The 23675-nt window shown below is 31.9% G+C and overlaps 1 protein-coding gene across 1 annotated transcript in view; it reads right to left on the bottom strand.

Annotated features, from left to right (window-relative positions):
* LOC148284274 (uncharacterized) overlaps positions 1 to 23675 on the bottom strand; it is a 129456-nt gene that overhangs the window by 45009 nt on the left and 60772 nt on the right. The window contains exon 3 of the mRNA XM_088241905.1: positions 735 to 871. Coding sequence (XP_088098031.1) covers positions 735 to 871 — 137 coding nt within the window. The remainder of the gene's footprint in view (positions 1 to 734; positions 872 to 23675) is intronic.

Raw genomic sequence — 23675 nt, 5'->3', positions numbered from 1 at the left:
ATGCGATTTTCAAAAATGCATTAAATATAAGTTAATATTATTTTAATATTACCAAAAATCCAGTAAAAAGATTTAAATGGGAAGAAATGATAAGAAATAGAAAGAAAGGATCTAAATGGGATCCATAAAAAGCAAATGTTATTTGTAAACATTCAAAAACAAACTTTTTTAAACACAAAAAATAACATCCTTCCATTTTTTTTTGCATATGCATTCTTGTCGAATAAAACCCTGGTAGATCGATAAAAAAAATATGCTTCTAACTCTTTTTTTTATTGATTCGATTGAAAAATTTACAAACACGCGCAGCGCGAGGATCTTCATTTCGCTGAAAACCTTACGTAAATCGGTTCAGCCGTTTAGGAGTTCAGTGACATCACACGTACAGAAGAATTATAAATATAAAGATTCGTTGATTATAGATATACAGTTCATAGTGAAATAACCAGGAATGACATATGTCTTTGAACCCGCCCTGACTCGCTAAAAATCCGTGTTGAGTCGGGGAACTTGCAATGCATTCATAAATAAGCAATATACCTAAAAAAGTTACATGTCACACTTAGCCATCTTTCCTCTGAATCTTCGGCACTGTAGTACTTTTACAATGATAGACCGATGTATTTTTCCGAAAAAAACCAGCCTTGTAGAGTTAATTATATTTTTTAATACGCAGATTATTTTTTTGTTCAACAACATTAGACAATCATAATTAAGATTGGATTCCGGTTTACCTGAATCAGGTCTCCGTGTGTTCCGCCACCAGCTGTGAGGGTTATGTGGCAAATAAAAGGTAATCGCTCCTCTTTAGGTCTATGGAGCTCCAGGTCATAAGTCCTCCCAAGATCTCCGTAGTATGTCCGATTACAAGCTGAAATGAAAAAAAATTGGAACATCAAATGCGATGCATCTCGATTATACGCTACGTGAAGGCAAGGTGCTCAGTCAGTCCAAGAATAATGAGATATTGCAGTGACACCTCTAGAGCCAATTTTAATCTGCCAGGAATCAAACCCTGCACTTCGCGGTGAACAAGAATTATTTTAAAACCGTCTACTTTTCCTACTGCCTATTGAACGTAGTTATGCAGAAAGCAGCCAGTCATAGAAAAGTGAAACTTACATAATAGCACTTTTATGAAAATAGTGAATGATCAAATCTACACAACAGTTGGAATGTATGACTTTCATTGTATTTGACCAGTTTTATTAATTTTTAAAGTACCGTAAGATTTTTCTAGTGTTGTGGGTGTTTTCAGCAAATTGAGAAATTGCGGTTTTGTGATTGACGCTATTTTCTGAAACCGGTCTGGCTGTTTTTAGCAGACCTTGTTACGCCCAATGACATCAATATATCATTTTTTCAAAATGAGGAAGTTCAGTGTCTTTTTTTTTTGTTATTTGTTAAAAAAATATTTAACTAAGCCAATGTTTCATATTTTTTATTTTCATATATTGTATTATCAGCGTTATGATTTTTTAAAGTTTTGTATGTCTGAAATAACTCCGCGTGTGATGTCAGAGGTTGTTCTATGAGAGTTCTTCCAATTGATTCGTTTGCGGTGACCAAACCGGATATCCTTTAAAGTCCTCATATCATTGGATGATTCATATGAACCAGGGACGTCATTTAAAGTAGTGCGTTTTTATTAAAATATATAAAAATATACTTTTTCGTATATTTTTAAGAAGTTTAATACTCTAATTTTTACGGCGCGCAAGAAAACATTTTTTGTATAAAATTTTCCGAAGGGCTGAAGTTCCTCATTGTGAACTGGCTGCTTTCTGCATAACTACGTTCAATTGTTTAAGAAATTCAAGGACCTAGACAATAAAGACAACATACATAGTTGTGTTTCTACGTCACGAAACATGAGTATACAACCTAGAATAATTGGTAACATCTTAATTTCAAAATTGAAAACATGTACACCACAACATCATTATACTTACAGAGGAATATTTTTATTAAATGAAATAAAATGCGCTTTCATGATTACAATATATTTAAGGGAGAAGTCAAATTATATTAATTTATTTTTTATGTAGCACGAAAACACTGCATATTTTTTTGTTATCCATTGTAAATATTTACTTTACTAATTCAAAATAAAATAAACACATTATTGTAAAACGTCACTCTCTTTTATGTGCACGATAATTGTTTTTTTCTTTTATGTAATGGAAAACGTTGATTTCATATGTATTAAATAAGTATAAAAATTTTGCATTTCGTTGTAACATATGGTGAAAGTTACACAGTGTGCAAAGTGGCCACTTAAACCAGCCAATGACTGGTCATAAGCCCTATAAATGCCTAGAGTCCCATACTTCCATCTCAAAAATGTGTTACCTTTCTGTTGCAACAAATTTAAACATGAACACCTCCCTTGGGAGAAAACTTAGCTAGTCTGCAAGCATTTGGACATACTCAAAACATTGTTAAAAATTCAAAATTGATTCTCCAGTCGGTTTCATTTTTCAGGATTTTGATCTGAGAGCAGACATCGAGTCAAAAACACTAGTTTGGACATGAACAAAAACAGTTAGCGATAGTTATAATATGTAAGTGTTTTTTACGCTTCAGTATTCCGTTTTTGTAAGACATTTAAATGGTACTAAACGTAAGTTAATGCCTAACACTAAGTTTGAATGAGTTTCTGATATTAATAAAAATACAGCGCTTTTACATTAAAGCAAATGAACGAGAAAGCTTTAGAAAATAACAAAGCTTGGAAGCGCTGTTTCTTATTAACGAGATTTCTTATTAACAGGATCTCGAAAAAAACGTAATGAAAAGTTTTCGTTTCTTTCTATGTAGTTCCAGCGATGAAAAAAAATTGTTTTTGTAACTTTACTTTAAACTTAATTTCAACCAATCAGATAATTTTTTTCTTTGTAATTGACTCACTGATATTACTTTCCGGACTCACCATGTATGTTTATATATTAACTTCCAAGGAAGAAAAAAATATTTTGCTAAATGTTAATGAGTGATCCCGCTTATGCTTAAAATAAATATAAAACGAAAATGTGATTTTAAGTAAGAAGTGTAATCTAAAAAACGTACAATAATTGAAACTCCGAAAACGTTCAATCCATCTTATAATAACCTAAGCCTATATTTGCGTGAAAGACAGCAAAATGCTTGGAGATAAAACTAACTAATTAGTCTTATTACGATTACTTCAATTTGTTACTTACATTTTAAATTTGTTAAAATATACAGAATAACAACGAGTATTAGTGCCCTTTGTATAATTTTCCAAACTCACAGTGAAATGAGCAATGAAAGTTGTAAAGTTAAATCAAAATAAAATCGTGGTTTATGGAATAATTATTTTTTTTAAACAAAGTTACTCGATTTTTACAAGTAAAATTAGTTTAAGCAAAGTATGTACAAAGGAAGGCCCTCGTCTTTAAAACGGCATTTGGGTATGTGGAGGAAGTATTTTCGCTGTCACTGTTTCAAGTCCAAGATCTTTGAAATACTGCTGTATTAAAAATTAATATTTCATGTCAACCTCATCGGGGATTGAACGCATTACCTCATACAAACCTGTTTGTCAATTTTGTCATAAATGATATTGCTTTTTTCATTCCAGTAAAACGTTAAAATGGAAGAATTGGAAGAATATAGATATTTAAATATAGGCAGAATAGTGAACGTTACCCCTGTGAATACCTAGATTTCTATATTCCCTTCAATTAAATATTCCGCATCTCTGTTGTAATTTATTCATATTAATTACCCTCGAAGGGGTTGAATCTAGTTCTTTTCTACAAATATTTGGATAGACTCAAAATATTGCTGATAAAACTAGCTATTTCAAGAAGAAGAATAAAAATTAAAAAATGTTTTTAGGCCTTGCGTAGTATGTAGGTAAAATACTTATGTCAAAATGCCACCCTCATGCACCAACTAACCATAGGTCATAAGTCCTTTAAATGGCTACACTTCTATATTCCCTTCTATAAAATGTTCTTCATCTGTTTTGAATGATTTTATATTTAAATATATACATTTTTTAATGTTTTCAACGAATAAGTAGACCCAAAAATCGTAGGAAGATTAGATGAAAAGGGTTGAATGTTTTCTCTCCTTGGCGTTATTTCAGTCACAATCATAAGGGAAATAGCCATCGTTTTAACGGAGGCCATGGGACGATTAAGTCTCAGGATAGTCAGTAGTTGTAATAGCAGCTTGGGGAGGAGCTTTGGAATGACTAATCCATATCATTTTTCTTCCTCCATTAAGGGTTGTTGTGGGTATTTTCATTGATTAATACGTGTACATAAAAACATGGTCCTAAAATTTAGCTCACATCAAAAGCCTTCCTAAGTAAATTCATGACTTTTTTATTAGTTTAGGCGGAACTAGGATTCAGTTAATACGTATTAGTCGTTCTGTTTATATTATCTTTTAGACCTTAGGTATTTGGTGTTATATTAAAATACTAACAAACCACAAAACTCTCAAATAAACGGTGTTTCATTTTAATTGAACATAGGGTTGTGATTACATGTTACCGATTTGAGAAAAAAAGTACCAAAGTAAATAGAATGATGAAGTCCTTTTTAATACTCATAGTTTCAACAAATTATAAATAAAAGTCCCCTAAAAGTTTTTCGTAAAGAAAACATTTAAATATAGCGATATTTTTTCATATTTCAAAGATGTAAATATTTCGTTACATAAATATATTTTCTAATCTTGTGCTGCTGTAATGTCACACTAGTCTACCAGTGGCAAATGGTGATTTTATTTACAGGTAAGCTATAAAAATAGTATATATTTGTACCCACATGGAAGGTATATAATATAATGTAAGTAATATATACTATAAATTGATATTTTTCTGTGGTTCTGTGGTGTGATACAACAACTCTTATTCATGAAATCAACTCAAACGACGTAACTTATTACGAAATATATTATATTATATAGATTTTTTATCCATTACTTTTAAACACAATTCCTTAAAAAATAAATAAAAAATAGCATTGTGAATTTAGTATATATTAGGTATTTAATTGAACATATTGAAATGTCAACTGACCGAATTGTTCTAGAAATTAATAGTGCTAAAAACGGCCGGGTGTAGTACCATATTTATATACATATATGGATAATTTTTATAGCGCCGTTTTTGTGAAAATCACCTCAAGGGCGCGGTACAATGAATAAATATCCCACCACGTCTTGCAGCTACAGAGCGCATAGACGGTTAGGATTCTTGTTCCTCGTCTCCAATTATGATATACAGGAGCTAGATTACAGCACGTCTTGCAGCTACAGAGCGCATAGACAATAAGAAATCTAGCCCCTATTTACATTTTTTATTTGACAATAAAGTTTAGAGATTTCGTGATAATTAAAAAAAAAAAAACTAATTTATAAAAATAGAAGTTAGATAATAACAAGTCTTGCAGCTACAAAGTGCATGGACGAGTGAAATTCTGGCAACTTAAAATTATCAATAAATTTACAAAAACAAATATTGAGCATAATAGTAAATTTGCGAAGTGTTCGTGCTAAAAAGTAAACAATAAAAAACTAAACAGATAAAGCACTTCAACACTGTGGATAACATTACAGATAAACATATCCGAAGGGTAGTTTTTGTAGTCATTAGTCTCTGTCGTAATTCCTAGAAGATGGTCCGGTCCACGTGTAGTTGCCGGAGGGATGAAAGAAGCCTATTGTTCCAACGACTTTGTATCCATTTTAATCTGTATTATTTCGTTTTATAGTGAGTATGAAATTCCCGCTCAATTTTATTTGTATTTTACATTATTATTAAACAAACGTGTGTATGAGAGTGGTTTGAGGATTGACGTATCATTTTGTATGTACAAGTATATTGGAAAGAAATAAGTTCTCTTTTAGTAGCACTGTTGTAATTTATCGTGGGAGGTAGAATTCCAGATAGTTAAATCTTGGTAAATCAGCATAAAAAATGAATATATTCTTAAACAATTTTAATGGGTTAATACTTTTTTATTTATTTTAAAGTAGGCGCATTGTTGTTTGAAAGTTTCCGTTGTTCACTACTTCACACATATTTTATTAAAAATAAAGCGCAAAATAATGCTTTAAAATGAATAGTCTTCTTTTTCCACTTTTTGTCTACACATCGACCACTTATAAACACTAACACAATGTTTGTTTAACAGTTAACAATTTAATTTCGAATTTTAAGCTACGATTGGAGAGAAAAACTATAATTCACGCCCAGCCGGTACGGAGGCTGAGCGCTGCAATATGACGCTTGAAAGTAATTATGATCTTATGTCAAAAGTACCATCTCAAAGAAAAATAGCCTTTAAGAAATAATGTTTGAAATATTGTTTTTCAAATCAAGAATCTTCAAATAGTTTGTGAAATCTGCAAGTTTAATATTTATATTTATATTAGGATAAAAATACAAACGGTGGAAATGATTTAAAATAATTAGTAATTATTTATTCGTTTTTCTGTAAATAAGGTTACAGTAAAACATTATCATGGTCAGTCAAATATAATGGTAAGCTGCGCATAATCACTTCTATACACGTTTCGCCCCTGTAGTGTGCATACTTGATCCACCCCTTTTATTTTTTTAATGATGAAGTTGTATTTTTTGTAATCTTCAAATGGACATTTTCACACCGGTTTTGCAAAGTAACATTTATATAAATATGCGGGATTTTAATACAAAAAATATTTATCCTTGCCATGCGAACAATGAATTTGACGTCAATACAGCAATAAATCTGTATGAAAGAGAGCACGATGATAGAACTCATAACAAGGAAGACAGAGACGCTGTTGTGACCAGTGTTAGCGTGAAAGAGATTCAGTCAGTTAATGGCAGTCGCAGCAGTAGTATTATTAATGGGCAGGTATGTAAGATGACTGGCGTATTTATAATTTTTAATTATTTTTTCTGTAACAGGGCTAAACTTTATTTTGATTAAATTATCTAGAATAAATTATTCAACTAGTCAGTCTCTATGTTTTTTTTTAATGTCTCCGCGCGCACAGGATTTTTTTACCACAGCCTTTTCAAAGAAAAAAGAAAGGGGAATACGTTATTATGATTATCTTGGATAGTTTATTCAGCGCAATTTTTGTGGAAATCACCGCAAGGGCGCTCTAAATAAGTATTCCAAAATATCTTGCAGCTACAGAGCGCATAGAGGGGTGGGATTCTAGTTCCTCGTTTCCAATTACGATTTGATTTTATAACAGACGAGAGCTAGACTACAGCACGCCTTACAGCTATAAAGCGCATGGACGGTATGAAATCCAGCCCCTATTTACATAATTGAAAATTTGACTTTCTGGTGTTTTTTCTTAAAAAATAAGAGTAAAATTAAAATGTGTTCTACAGCTACAGAGCGCACAGGGTGAATGGCTTGTTGTGGTGGCAAATATCGTTAAAAGACGCTTAATTTATTAAAAATAACCATTAGTCTGCTGAAACTTGTAATGGTCAAATAAATCTTGAGGAATTCCATTATGTACTATGTAGACCCTGTTATTTATACTTATTAAAGTGTTTGCAAGCGCGTATGAATATATCGATTAGACAAGTTTTAGTTAAATGCTGAAAATATGACGAAGCTTTAATACGTAAAGGAAATTCCACAAACACATTATGTTTGCCGAAATAATTGAGGTAGGGTAAACGTGGGCTACAAAGTCAAATTGTTAGAGAACAGACATGATAGAGCAAAAAGTAAAATGTAAATTTACGTAAAGCCGCAACGAGCTTACTCGGGAAGGGTGAAAAACGGAGTTAAGGGTTTTTGTACAGCGTCGAGAGGGTGCGCATGGCGGGAGTACCACTAGAGTAGAGGACTAGAACTATTATGTATGTTATATAGAATAGGGATGTAGAATGTTAAATTTAGTTGGAGTAGCGGCTTGGAGGGGCGCCATTTCTCAATGCAAACGTAAATGTAAATTAAAGGCTTCGTTCGCTTTCGTAAATGTACAAGTAAATATAAAGTATTTTTATTATTTGCTTCGTATCTTTCGAACGCATTTAAATTAAATCCAACAGAGTTATAATTGCGCCAACAGTCCGATATATACAATATCCTAGACTGGAGTACTATTAACAAAATGTATTTCAATATTTCAAAAACGCGTTATTTTATCTTTCACTAGAACATTGCGTACTGTGCAGGTATATTTATTTATTGTTTTTTTTTGTTCATTAACGCCCAAAAGGCATTTACAAAAAAAAATCTAACTTACTCAATAATAAACACAGAATATATAGAAAAAATATGTGAAATTAGTTAGAAAGGAAATAATAAAAAGTTTTACAAAGTAAAAAAACAGTAATAACAAAGGTATGCAAGAAAAAACGGTAAGCATATAAACAAAAAATGCAAAGATATAAGCTAATGAAATAAATTCTGCAAAGCAAACACAGTAAATAAAATGTTCCGGTAAGCAAAAAATACAAATTTCAGTTAAATTAATAAACAAGCAAGCATATATGATCGCGAAAAAAGAAGAAATAAAAATACGTTTATATGAAATGCGTATTTGCCAATACTACAATGCAATTTGATATAATAGTAAAAAATAAACAACCAGTATAAGGTAATAAAAATAAAAAGGTAAGTGTTTTTTTTAATTTATGGAATTGAATTGTCAATAATAGCTTGACGAGCAGCTACAAATAAACTTGATATTGTAAATAAACAGATACACAATGGATGACCGCTTACTCATGTGTGTCTTGACAATTCAGTATCTTGGGGTCATCTATAAAAGCAGATTGACTTTTAATGCTCACATCGAGATACCGTGTGACCTTGTGCTGAAGATGTTGGGTTTTATTCTCCGAACTGGCAGGGTTTTTAATAATCTCCATGCACTCGGAACCCTGCACAACTCGTTGGTTCGGACCAGGCTTGAGAGTGCCTCGATGATATGAAGTCCCCAGTCCGCATGAGGCGAGATATTCCTTCATGTTGGAGAGGATTCAGAAAAAAAATCTGAGGTATCTTTACATGAGAGAGTATGGTAGTTATTCGTGGCTCTATCTCACTGCATTCTTCTCGGGCATGCTTGAGACCAACAGTTAACTGCAACTTAGAAAGGATGGGTACACACACCCCCATATATTTTCCGACAGATTTCTCGATTTTTTTAGGTCATAAACTTGCGTACCGATTCGCAACAAATTTGGCACTCTCTCGTTTTATTAGCAAATTATAGATTAAATTGTTTTGCACAGACCCTTGCAAGCTGTTCAGTTCTTTAATAAGCTCTCGAATAGTCAATTGCCTGTTTGAACGAATCATTTTCGTCTTCTTTGGGGTCGAAGGATGTCCCGACCGTCGCTCGTCTTCAACTGACTCATAACAGCTATTAAATCACTCGTACCACTTGTAAAAGGAGAAACGTTCGCTTCGTAGTGTAGTGTTTGCGCGTTCGCCTACCATGCTTAAAATCCTAAGATCGGTTCCCGAGAAGAACATAAAATGATTGTTTTGAAAGTGGATTCTAACACCGATATTTATATTTTCTGGACTGGAACCTGAAGCGTCAGACTGATCACATTACCTTACTGCTATCGTACTTTATTACTGCAATTACTGTAATTATTTCATTACTCGTACTAACACTTTATTTGCTGTGAGTAATTACAGAATCAACACTGGCTTCTTTTTACCAATGCTTAGGATTTATAATGAAGTGTCCAAAGACACCTCGGTTGATGATTTCCTACAGCAAAGAAAGTTATAAAAAAAAAGTATAAACTTTGCGAAACATAAAACTTACCGACAGGGCAATCATGTCTCGTCTCTTGTCTCTCAGATATAATAATGATATCTTTGTATAATTTTTCGTATACCTTTTTTAAGGAAAAAAAAAATATTTGCGTTCTTATAATTTTCCTTAATATTTCATTTTCAGGGCCATTTTCAACGAGTTGTAAATAACTCACCGTTAGAAAATGGGAATCAAAATGGGATAGAATCAAATTCGTACCACGGACCTTTGATCCGTGAGTCCAAGACACTAGCCACGGGATCACAACCCGATTCGACGTTGTTTACAATATGTAACTTATGTTATTTTGATCATATTTTTTATCTTAATTTCATTTATTTCTTAAATACTTGTTAAAACATCAATCCTTAAAGGTTTATTTAATAACCCGTCCAGTAGTCAAAATAAAAATACAAAAAATATATGATCGAGACATGGTGTATTTACTTTGCTAATACAGTGCTCTATGCACCATCAGGTGTAGATAAGGGTTTGATGATGGTGATTAAATCCATTCAAACAATCATGCAAATATTTTTTTCAATTCTCATCAAAATCCTTATTTTCGCACCCAGTTGTGTATAGGGTACAGCATTGATAAACCAAGTGCGGCGTCATTTGATCACCAGTTATATGAAAGTAAGGTGATCAGTCTTACACTCCAGGAGAACTATGAAATATTGAAGTTAAAAAACTTTTTGAATCAATACATCACTTCTACCCAGCCAGAAATCAAACCCAGGACCTAGAGACCTCTTTATTTTGTAGTTTATTTTTGCTTCAAATTGTGTATAACATTTGAGGATTCTGTGTTTATACCTATAATATCTCCCTATACTTCTAATTTTCTCAAACTGAACGGTTTGGGTAGGTAGGAAGAGATTGCCTTAAGGTAATATGCCCGCCCTTATATGTACATAAAATGTATATGCATATTAAGTGATAAATAAACAAATAAGAGCCGTTGGCGACCCCGTCAACCACTATACTACGAGGCGGACTTATCTACACTAGAAAAAAATATTATCTTGTTATCATATTCATCCTTAAAATAACACAAATTTGCCATTTAGAAACCAGAGGCCTTTTTTATGTCAACTTCATAAACAAAATAATATTTTTATGACACGATATTATGACATCGTAAGATGATAAAATGGTATCCAAAGGAATAAAAACGAGGAGAAAGTTCGTAAATGATGACCTTTTGTGGAAACAAATTTAGATATGAATAATTAATTACCTTTAGCGAATAAACGACCAAAAAGCCTTTAGACATTGTATTTTCCTTTGATAAATACTTTCGCCGCGAATAAGAACCCCTTTATTTGCCAGCAATTGTGTTTTTAATTGACTCGAAATAACTCCACCAAAAAAATATTGTCTTCTCTACCACTCAATAAATTTCAAACAATTCTTCATCAACGTAAACAACAGGTGTAAAGTACACAACCTTTTCTTAAATGTTAGTTAGTAAGTGCCAAATAATTAGATGCAATCGTTCAAGACTCATTCTTTTCCTTATTCACTCGACAGTGCTTGCTTCTGTAAAAGAAATTAAAAACCTCGGTATTATATTTGATGTAACACTTTATTATGGTAATCATATTGATTATATGTATATCAAATAAGGTTATGCAAATGCTGGGATTTGTATCGAGGTCAGAAAAAGATTTTAGATCAATATTATAAATAAAAAAATTAAATTGTTCGTTTGTAAGGAGTCAGTCAAAATACAGTTCTTCAATTTGGTCACCTCTCTATGCTACCCATTCTAACAAAATTTAAAAAATCCAGCATAAATTTCTCCGGAAACTTTAATGTGTTTGTAAGTGATAGAAGTACAATATCTTATCTGTTTTTTTTTTTTATACCAAGTTGTAAATAATATTTTTGATGTTCTTGATTTGGCCAAAAGTATTTATTTCAATCTAATTAATAGATGAGACGTCATATTTATTTTAGTTATATAAATATATATAAGTCAAAGTTGAACATTAAGTTTCTGTTCCCGACAATTTCCTCTCTCGGGAACAAACACACTGATAACAAAAAAATAGATAAATTTGCTTTAACATTATCAAAATTCAAGAACCAATTATCCTTAAAATTTTTGAAAAATAATTGAGTTTCTAGTAGGTATATTTTCGGTTTTTTAAACATAGTATTTTATGTAAGTTCCACTTTTTTTATAAAATTTTTTTCTCCACAAAATTATCAATCTTTTACTGAACTACAATATTATAGTCCTAATTTTGTTTTTATAATGTTGAAAACACATTTTTTCTATTGTTTTACTTTTTATTAAAATAATAGTATTTGCATTAAAAAAATATATATTTCGTATTATAAGTTATTATAAGTAGTATTTAGTGAACATGATAGAAGTAAAATAAAAAGGAATCAATTCATTAGTTACGTAAAATTTTTATTAAAATAATAGTATTTGCATTTAAAAAATATATATTTCGAATAAATATAAAAAATATATATTTCGAACAATATATACTTTTTATTAAAATAATAGTATTTGCATTTAAAAAATATATATTTCGAATTATAAGTTATTTTAAGTAGTATTTAGTTAACATGATAGAAATAAAATAAAAAGGAATCAATTCATTAGTTACGTAAACCTTGACAAAGAAGCTTGTTTGCTTTGAAATCGGTCGTTGAAAAATAAAAATTAGTGGTTAAAAACAAAGTTGTTTTATTTTTTTTATTTTAATGTATTTTTCAATGAAATTTTATTTAACATAACTATGTTTCCAACAATTTCAATTCGTATTAAACAATTCGATTAAAATTATCTTTTTTTTCCCACAAGATATTCCATATTCGGCACATCCGCATTCCAATGCATTGTGTTTACCTAAGCGATGATTTTTCGTAAAAAAATCACATTGTATTTTCCACTATTCCCACCTCATGTGTTATATCATCACGCTGAATTGAAAAGCCTCGCTTGTATCTGGTATCAATTTATGAGTCGACACCTCTTCCAGAATCGATATGAAATACAACACCTCGCGACAAGGGATGGGATAAAATTTAACGACCCCGAGCGACCGTGAGAAAAAGGTGCTCCGAATTGTCATAAAGATGACGGTTTATACCGATACGATGACAAGACTGTCGATATCGTCGAAAATTTCCGCCATTTTAGCGGAAGGAGATATTATTGGAAAAGTTGCTGAAAAAAACTCAGAACTGATCGAAATAATAAGTTCGCCACTTTATTTGAAATTGAGACCAAATGGGAAGAATATAATTGTTTGGTATTAATTTCTTACAGTTAAAAATATTATTCGTGTCCGCCTGTTGGTCAGCGCGTATGCCTACTATGTAAGAGGTCTCGGATTTTACTCCACACATGTTTGGTATGGAGCTACTTAATGAGGAACTTCAGCCCCACAGGAAGTTGGATACAAATAATGTTTTCTTTTTCTGAAAAAATAGAGCATTAAATTGTAGGGTAAAATTTCTTAAAAAGGAACCAAAAAAATAGTAATAAATATTTTTAAAAAAACGCACTACTTTGAATGACGTCACTGGTTCATATGAACCATCCAATGATATTAGAACTTTGAAGGACATCCGGTCTGGTCACCGTAAACGAACCAGTCTGAAGAACTGTCATAGAACAACTTCTGACGTCACACGCGGAGTTATTTCAGACATACAAAAATTTTAAAAATCATGGCGCTTAAAATACGATATATAAAAAAAAAAAAATTGGCTTAGTTTAATATTCTATTAACAAATAAGAAAAAAAAAGACACTAAACTTCCTCATTGTGGCCGTCCAAAATAAGTCCACAGGGCTGCCAACCAGAAATAGAGCAGGGCTGGTCATATAGCCAGAACCACAGACTCTAGATGGACCAAAAAAGTCCTGGAATTTTTATCCCAGAACGGGTAGAAGAAGTGTCGGCAGGCCTCAGACAAGGTGGTCTGATGACATCAGACGAGTTGCAGGAAGTGGTTGGATGCGATTGGCTCAGAATAGGGAGATATGGAGGCTAAAGGGGGAGGCCTATGTTCACCATTGGACAAGAGACGGCTGATAATGATGATGATGTATCATGGTGTCTTTACACATCAATATTTGATCAGACTGAACATTTTACCTAAATGTAATACAAATTATCAATGTACGCGGCGGTTGTTGTATCAATGCAGTGCCCTATACAATCATTGGTGCGGAAGGAGAATGATGATGATACAGAATTTTTAATTTTTGTAAAAAAAATAAATCGTTTAATTTGTTTTGTTTTTCTGTGTCCGGGCGGATTGAGAAAACAGTTATGTGCGTAAAATATAATAAAAATAGTTTTAAACATGTACCATCGTAAATGGTGCAAAGGGCACTGCATTGGTACACCAATCGCAGCGTATCTTAATCATTTTTGTTATATGAAGGTAAGATGATCATCTTACGCTTCAGATATTAGTCCAGGGACAGTGAAATATTTAAGTGTAAAATCACCCTTTTAAATACATATTTCACATCAACCATGTCGGCAATCGATCCCGAGACCTCTTGCGTGGAAGGCAAACGCGCTCACCATTACACCACTTGGCCGATAATATTTTTTTATGAGAGGCTAAAATTATATTATAATTTTTATGTATTATAGAAAAGGAATTATTTAACAGTGTTAGGTACGTTTGATTTTTAAATGTCTGAGATTTTTAATATTCTGACTTGTGTTTGTGGTAACACGTGTTACATCACCGCGTGTAAATGAATTTTGTAGCGTAGCCTTTTAAGAGTTAAAAACATTTATTTTTCGTTAGCAAATTACAACAGGGATGGAGAATACAGAGAAGGGAACATGGAAGTCTGGGCATTTACAGGGCTTACATGACCTATCGTTGGCTGATTTGAGTGCCCACTTTACAGACCGGGTAACATTTACAATTTTGCCTGTGTTTGAACATTCATATTTCTTAAATTTTTCAATGTGCTGATTTAAGTGATGTAAGAGCATTCAAAATATTGCATATATATTTCATTAAGTATTTTTCTTTTTCTTTTTACCCCGTAAAGCAATGCCTGTGCGTCATGTATATTTAGATTTATCTCTAAAAATGTCATGAATTTTTTTAAAGATTAATTATCAGAAACACAACTGACTTCAAAAATATCAGTACCCTTAAAACTCCCTTCTGTTTCCTAGTTCGCCCGCACCTTGAGTATTCCTCTGTTATCTGGTCTCCATATTATGATGTACATAAAACACATAAAAAATATTGAATCAGTTCAACATCGATTTTTAAGAAAGATAGGCTGGAGGTTGGGCTTACCCAGAGACCAATATACGTATAATGAGTTAGAAACTAGCTTAAATTTATCTTATCTTCAAGATCGTTGTAATAAATCCGACTTTCTATTTCTATTTAAAATTCAAACACACTCTTTGATGCACCTTAACTACTAAGCTCAATAAAATGAAATATCCCAACTAGAAGCCATTTTGAATTGAAACGAGTTGTAAATAACTCACTATTAGAAAATGGAAATCAAGTTGTGGTAGAGTGACGTTCGAACCTCGGACCTCTGATCCGTGAGTCCGTAACACTAGCCAAAACCCGATACATAAATTATAAGTTTTAATTAAATTGATATTCATCAAACAATGTTTTAAGTATGTAGACAGGCTGAATTTCCTCCCTAGAGAGTTATTTAAATGAGTCAATATATTATAGATTTGAGAAAATGTGGATGTTTAAACATAGGCAGAACTGACCAAACAATAATATTAATAAGCATATAGCTATATCATTTCCCAAAATATGCTATTTTAATTCACATGCTAATAAAATCAAGTGCAAATAGCAATAATTTTCTTTTACCAACGTACACTCTCGGAATTGGGTCGTACATAGTATTATGCCGTTGGCAATGTGGGATTCTGGGACGCCCTATCTCAGTTTGGTCGCTTCGACCTTCCCGGGGATTTTACCTCCATTGGACATAGGCCAAGCATAAATTCACACTTAAATGGCGTCAAGAAAACTCGGGATTATAATAAACTGTACGTTTGATACTCCTCCCGCCAAAGGGTAGTCGGCACAATAAACTGGTTTTTCACACACACTTTTTTCTCCCTTTGATTCCACGTTTTATTTGGATGAGAATTTTAGAAGATTTAGACTTATTTATTTATGACAAAGTATAAGGTTTTTAAGCTTCTCATATTACATTACATTACATATTTTATTTGTACGAAATATTCCCAATCAGCAAAAGTGCTGGTATTAGGGGATATAATATGTTATAACACAATAGTTTTAATAAAAAGTCGATAAAAAAACATCTGTAAGAACTGTTTTATTTGGGTGTTTTTTAAAAACGTAAATGTTTTTTAGGTCATTAGAAGTGAATTGTAAAAATTTATTGCCGTATACTATAAACTGTTTCTTTGTCTGTTAGTCCTAGGTTGTTCGCGAGTTAATTTATTTGACGCTCTTGTATTTATTTGATGTATATTTTAGTTAAATAAAATTTAATATTTGTCTTTATTTGATTATTTATCATCGTAAATATCATATTTATCCTTTCTGTGTAAATTAATTCATCTAAATTGAGCATTTTTGTTATTCTATATAAATCTGTGGTATATTTATTAAAATTAAATGTTACTTAAAGTGCTTTATTCATTGTTCTTTGTATTGATTCTTGCATTTGTTTACTACATTGTGACTATATTATTAATCCATATACAAATTGTGGAAGTATGAAAGCATTAAATATCATTAATTGTGTATTTTTATCAAAGACTTCTGTTCTCACTATTCCAATAATTGGACCCAGTTTTTATATAACTGCTTTGATATGTTTTGTCCAATAAAAGGATTCGATCTTTGACAAAAATAAATAAATTTCGATTTTTGGGGATGTACAAGACTGTTTAAAATGTTTATTTTTATATAAAATCGATGAACTTAAATGAAAAACAAATTAATGTTTTCTCAAAGCAAATATTTGAAAGGATCACGAACACAGCAATTTTTCAAAATCTATTTCAACTGTTCTTTTTGATTAACAAATTATAACAGAGAAAGAGAACATTTTAGAGAAGGAAATATGAAAGTCTAGGCATTTACAGGGCTTATAATCTGTTGTTGGCTGGTTTAAGTGGCCACTTTACACACTGTGTACGTTCACCATTTTGCCTATGTTTGAACATCCATATTTCTTCCATTAATCCATCTGTTGATTTTAGTGAAGTTAAAGAGCTAAAACCTTAATTGATGTGAAGGATTCATTTGATCAAATTATTTCACATACTAGGAAACACCTGAAAACAATTTGCAAACTTTTAAACTTCTTGAACCAGTTGGTTTTATTACAATATTTTGAGATTATTTAAATGTTTCCAGACAAAAGATTGGATTTCACCCTCTAGGGAGTCATGCAAATTAACAAATTACAACAGAGATGGAAAGCATTTTAGAGATGGGAATTTTTTTTGAATTACGAATTTTACAAAAGTTATCTAATTGACTATTGACTTAAATTTTGTAGAATAAAATGTTTAAAATATTTGTTTACACATTTATGTAAACCACTTTAGATGCCGGCCGGATTTGAGGTTCACAATATTAGGAATCATTCCATGGTAAAAAAAATAAAATAATAATAATTAAAAAATAATTCAAATAATTTTAAAAATAAGTAAAATGATAATATAAGTAATTATTATCATGAGGTAGTAACCACGAAACTGGTTGACGTATAACTGAAAATTAATGGGGTTATATAAATTTATTAACAAATAACTATAATAGCATACTACAAAGTAAGATTTATTTTTTATTGAAAAAAATATGTTTATATATTTATTGAAGACTTTAAGTACAATTAAAATTTTGATACCTTCGTATTATCTTTTTTACGTTAAAAGAAATTACATTATTATTTCGAGTAAATAGTAAACTTATTGTACTAGATTAAATTTATATCAAAATAAAATTTTATCAAACTTTCCATGTTGACCTTGCCATGGCCTTGAATCCAACTTGGGACCTCAAGCGTTTTAAGCAAACGCGCCAACCGCTTCACTACGAGGTGTACTCTTCTCCAATCGATTTATTTATTCCAGAGAGAAGTCATGTCCGTAATATTTCGCCCATGTAGGTAATATTTTTTTTGCAATTATCACATTATTTTTGTCATTGATTTTGCAATGGTCTTTTTACCTCTTGTTTTTTTTTTCCTATAGAAATTATTACTTTTAGGAAAATGGAATGAAAATTTAAATACTCGAGTTAACAATAAGAACTTAAGTATTTTTATTATACCATACCGAATAAATATATATACAACATTATTTAAGAGTCTCCTTACTAGATAAACCAACCTGTTCTATGTGGGACAGTCAATTATTTTTAATGTTCGTTTGATTCCTAGAATATTTTAAATATTGCTTTTACCAGACGTATGGGTATGAGGTTCTTTGTTAAGAAACACATTAGGGGAAAACAATGTAATTAATTAGAAGCAGGTTTAATGTTTTATGTAGTGTGTTAGGCGGTTTTGATTAAAAAATCAGTACTTGCTATAAATCTTACAAAGTAGATATGATTTGCATGAACACATGCCAAGCAAGGAAACAGTTAAAAGGTTTTTATGGTAATGCGATAAAATAATTACTCAAACTTCAAGTAAATGCCAGTCATTCAATAACTACCTGGTCACGATATCAGACATTTTAAACAAAGGTAATATCTAAGAAAAACAGTAACCTAACATAGAGGCAAACAAACCCTTCGTTTTTAAATTGAGTCTCGAATTTAATTCGATAATTTCAGCGAGTGTTTTAAATACAGAAGTGATTTTAAAATAGTATGTTAGTTTCGGTATTTAAAGCACCTTAATAAACAATATCCGTATCTGAATGGAATAAAGTATATCTACATGTCATTATTTTGGTACGTGTATTTGTACATACACAAATCTGGATTTTCTCCCAAGGGGGAGTAGGTATATATATTTTTTTTATTTATATCCCTACAGAGATGGGAGAAAATCCAGATTTGTGTATATACAAATACACGTACCAAAATAATGTTGTGTAATAAGATCTGATCAAATATAAGTAAAAATAAATTGCAGAGTCATCTGCAGGCGATTACTAGTACTTAATTTAACTCGGAAGAGTCTTAACTACATAAAATAAAGTAATCTGCTAATTAAAATACTTGACTTCAATATCAATACATAGATGGCGCTCCAACTCGCTTGTGGATGGTTTCTCGTTTAGTAACATATATACAAAAATCAAAAATGTTACCTGTGTGGATATTCGCTAATAAGCGGAATGGGGAATGTTGTAGTACCTACTTAAAGTGGCCACTTAACCCAGCCAATGACAGGTCATAAGCCCTGTAAACGCTCGAATATCCATAATCCTGAATTTGAAAAAAAATTCTACCTCATCTCTGTAGGGATATAAATAAAAAATATATATATATCTACATGTCTTTATATGAAATAGAATTAGAATGTTCGAATAGTGTTTTAACTTAACCGCTGAAACACTCGATATATTTAAAAGGAAAGTTCTTGGCAAATTGTGGTCCTGTGAAAAGTGGAGACGAGAGACGCATAATATGATATGATGAACTGAACAGCATTCATGAAGCCCCTAGAATCGCAACACATATAAGACTGATCATATAAGTTACTGTTCTTTCATTCTTTTTTTATGTAATGATGGAGAAATAAAATAAACACCAATGTTTCAAAATAAGGCGATGAGGATTATACTCAAAAGAAATATGTATTCTTATTTAGAAAGAATGCACAAAGAAATTGACTTGCTCACAGTAAAGCAACAAATAAAATATAATGTATTTACTTTTATACATAAAATAAAAAAGGATATGAGTAAAATAAAATAGAAAAATGATAATCAAATTTAACCAACAATGTCATACAAATAAAACTAGGGATAAAAAAAGATAAAATTACCAAAGAGGAGAAAAACAGTGTCTCAAAACTAATTGTATAAGGGATTGAAGCTGTATAATCAGTTATCTGAAGAAATAGAAAGCATTGAAAAGTTTTTTAATTAATTTGGAAAAATGTGATCTGGAGAAATTTCGATAAAAAATTGTGATGTTATAGAAAGTTTATATTAATTCTTAAGACGTGATGAACTAACTCAATAAAGCATACATAAATAATAAAATATTAAGATGGGAAAGACATGTAAATGAAAAGGTTTTGAATAGGTTGACGTTATGTTTTTGTCTTGAATGAGATGATTCTGGAAATAGAGGAAATTTATGTACTTTTGGGCATGATAGGTTTGAATGTTTTGGCTGTTGATTGATGTCCGAATCTGAGTGTCTTTGAAACATACAAAAAATGTGGAAAGATTGCTCTGTACGAGCTGATATAGAATGACCTATGGACAGGCGCTGACGGCTCTGATTCTCCCGGTCGGAATTATGTTTCCCGATTTATTAACAAACTAATGAACTAACATAACCTAACGCCATCAGAATCTGAAAAAAATAGAGTGATAGACAAATTGACTGACTGTGATTGGGGAATTGAAAGCAATACATGTAAATTCTAAGAAAACGCGAAACTTTGGAAACAAAGAATGTTAGTAAAAATTAAAAAGAAGTAATATACCGTTTATCGAAATTAAAAAAAATGTTTTTGCAATGTGCGGATCTGAAAAGAGCCCATAAGACCGTTCCGGGTAAGTGGATGAAGCTTTCGATGGGCAAGTTAAAAGAATGCTGAATGCGTGGGTACCTAAGAGAGTCAACTGGAAATCCAGGGAGTAGAAGAAGGCTTGGAAGACCTAGGCTGAGGTGGGAAGACGGCGTAAAGAAAGATGCAGTACAGCATTTACAAGTAGCATGGAAGATGACGGCTGAGGACAGGTGGAATTGAAGGCAAATTTAGAAGGTGGCCAAGGCTCAATTTGATCATCATTTTTGACCATCGAAGAAGAAGAAGAAGTCTTTGTTCGACGGTTACTTTCACGTAAAAATACTATAAAATAATCATCATCATCATGCCATGTCCGCTCACTAGTTGGAGCGTATGGTGTCCACGAAGATCCTCCAGGCATCTCTGTCGGCTGCCAGCTCCTGTGCATTTTCCCAAGTTCCTGTCAAGGTTCCCGTCTCGTAGTTCTGACATGAAGTGCCGACGAACAGTCAGCAGTGGACGTCCAGGACGTCGAGAACCTGATGCCTTGTAAAGTAAGCAAGCGTGGTTAAGGCTCTCAGGAAGCATCCGCAGTACATGGACAAGCCAGCCGTATCGCCTTCGCTTGATGACAGTTGTCACCGGAGTTTGCTGCGTCTGTTCTTTTATTACTTCATTCCGCACAAAGTCAAACCACCGCACATCCAAGACTCTTCTGAGACACCTAGGGGGGGCCACGATTCGTATCCATAGAGGAGATAAATAAAATACTAACAATGAAATAAAATTGAGTGAATACTACCTAACCCCGTGGTCTAGTGGTTTGGTTAGGTAATTGTCTACCGTGAAGGAGGCCTCTGTTTCGATTCAGAACCAGGTTTTTATGAAATATTGATTTTTTATTGTTTTTATAATTGCGATATTTTATTGCCGCTGGACTGGAATCTTAAGCACAAGACTGATCATCTTGTTTTTTGGTGACCTAATATCAAAAGTCTTTTAAATGCCTAAACTTCCGTTTTATTCTTTAACGTTATTTATCATAATTCTACATTCGCTCTTTAGTTGTAAGATGAGCTCTCTACAAAGAGCTTCCAGATATTTCCATCCAGCTGCCTGGTTCTATGCATCCTACCAAGTCTCTTCTTCTGCCCCCGCAGTGTAATCATGTACGTTTAAAAAGTTGGACACACACATAAAAAAAAATGCGTTCGACTCCCGGTGAGAACACAAAAAAAAGTTATCAAACTGGGTGTTCTGTGATTTTATTCATCACTGTAATTGGATCTTCTGTAGATGTAAAAAAAAGAAAATATAAAAGTCAGGATCGCGTCCGATAGTTCTGACATAAACTACCGATGCACAAGATGATGATGATGATGAAGAAGTAGCCACGATTCTCATCCGTAGAGGAGAATTAATAGGTGCTATTGTGCAGGCGTTTTGTAGGCCGTATTTGGTTTTCATTTAATAAATATCCAATCTCCAGACACTGTTGAATAGACGCCTATTCCTAGACGCACTTTCAGCTTTTATTAAAAGCTGCCATTTTCCGTTACATATACTCCCAGATACTTGAAACTGTTGACAATTTCGAGAAATTTGGTTTGATAGAGTCAGGGGATATTGGGCATCAAGGGACAAAGTATTACACAATACGTGGGCTTTTGCAATATTGATTTTTAAGCCCATGCGTGCAGAGAACCTTTATAGCCAATCAACAGTGACTTGAAGACTGCTGATTAAATTGTTAATTAAAACTACATCAGTGGCATATTTTAAATCACAGAGTTTTTGGAAATAGAAGATGGATACTTCTCGCCCTAGTAAAATCCACCTCCTCAGAATGAAGTCCATAAGGATTTTAAAAAGGAACGGTGCAAGAACGCAACCTTCACAAACTCAGATGGTGACCTTAAGCCAACGATCTTAACTGGCGTGGCGTAAAAGTTTTATTTTCAAAAACCCTGGAATAAATAATTATTATTAAGTATCGGTCATTCGAAAAAGATATTATTTTATTTCAATATTTGAAGGTAATAAAAAAATATCGTTTTTCTTTGAAATTAATGGAGAACTTTATTTTGAAGTCAATTTTTTTTTTTCATAATTCGCAATAAGTCGTTTCTGATGGATTTGATTTACTCACAAAAGACATTATTCAAGTGATTAAAATACAAAAGTTTTATTTTACGAGATACGAGTACGTACCTATCTAAAACCAAGTAAATATTTGACAATATTTATAAAATTGGCAAATAAACTTGTAGCAAGATTTTGACAATGAAAAAACATTACAAAAGGATCTTTTTTCCTTTCAAATTCTCAATTCGCGCTCTTTTTAAAAGTGAATTTGACAAAGACGTAAATTTCATTAAAAACCAAAGACAACCTACGTAAATTTGTTATACCCTCTTAAATATTGAGCACTTTTTACGCCGGCTTAATACATTTTAGAGGGAGCTTTTGGGGATTTTGTAAACTGGATTTGGAAAGGATACGCCATATTATTATGTACAGAAAATATTCGGAGAAACTGGTTTTTATAAAAGTAAATTTAATAAAAAATCTTTGAAAATGCTAGCGTAATGCACCAATGAGAAAGTTCTCTATTTTTAAACGTATTTAAGACTATCAAACAATCCAGAAATTCAAAATAATAAATGTTTATCGTTTGACCAGCGCTAAGAATTATTAAAGTTTTGTAATTACTCAACGTGTGAGGTCACAAGTTCTTTTTGGTGAGTTCTGGTGATTAGAGAATTGGCTTCAGTAAACCGGAAGGCTATCACAATACCATATCATTGGTTTATTCAAAAGAACTTGTGACAAGTAATTTAAAAAGGTTTTACATGACATATTTTTTTGTATACTTTCATATTATAATATTTTATAATTAAGTTGTCTTGTTTGAAAGAAAAAAGGAAGGAAAACTGATCTGTGGTAATTCCATGTGCATGCGCTGACAAAAGGATTTTTTTAAAGACCAGAGCAACAGGAAAAAAAAGATTTCATTTGTTCTTTTTTTAATATTATTGTTATATTTAATTTTTTTACGAGTGGAATTGTACGGAGTAGCTTTTCACGGGTACGCTTTATTTCTTTTTTTTTGCATTATATTTACTGAAATATTTATAGAAAACTATAATTGGCCTATAATTTTGGTTTATTTGCAAATATTGTATTTTTTTGTTGCAATGATTGCTTTTTTCTTT

This window comes from Micrasema longulum, unplaced genomic scaffold, assembly GCF_059751315.1.
Source record: "Micrasema longulum isolate JH-2025_06_02 unplaced genomic scaffold, ASM5975131v1 h1tg000133l, whole genome shotgun sequence".
Lineage (NCBI taxonomy): Eukaryota > Metazoa > Arthropoda > Insecta > Trichoptera > Brachycentridae > Micrasema > Micrasema longulum.
This window is presented reverse-complemented; position numbering and strand designations above follow the sequence as displayed.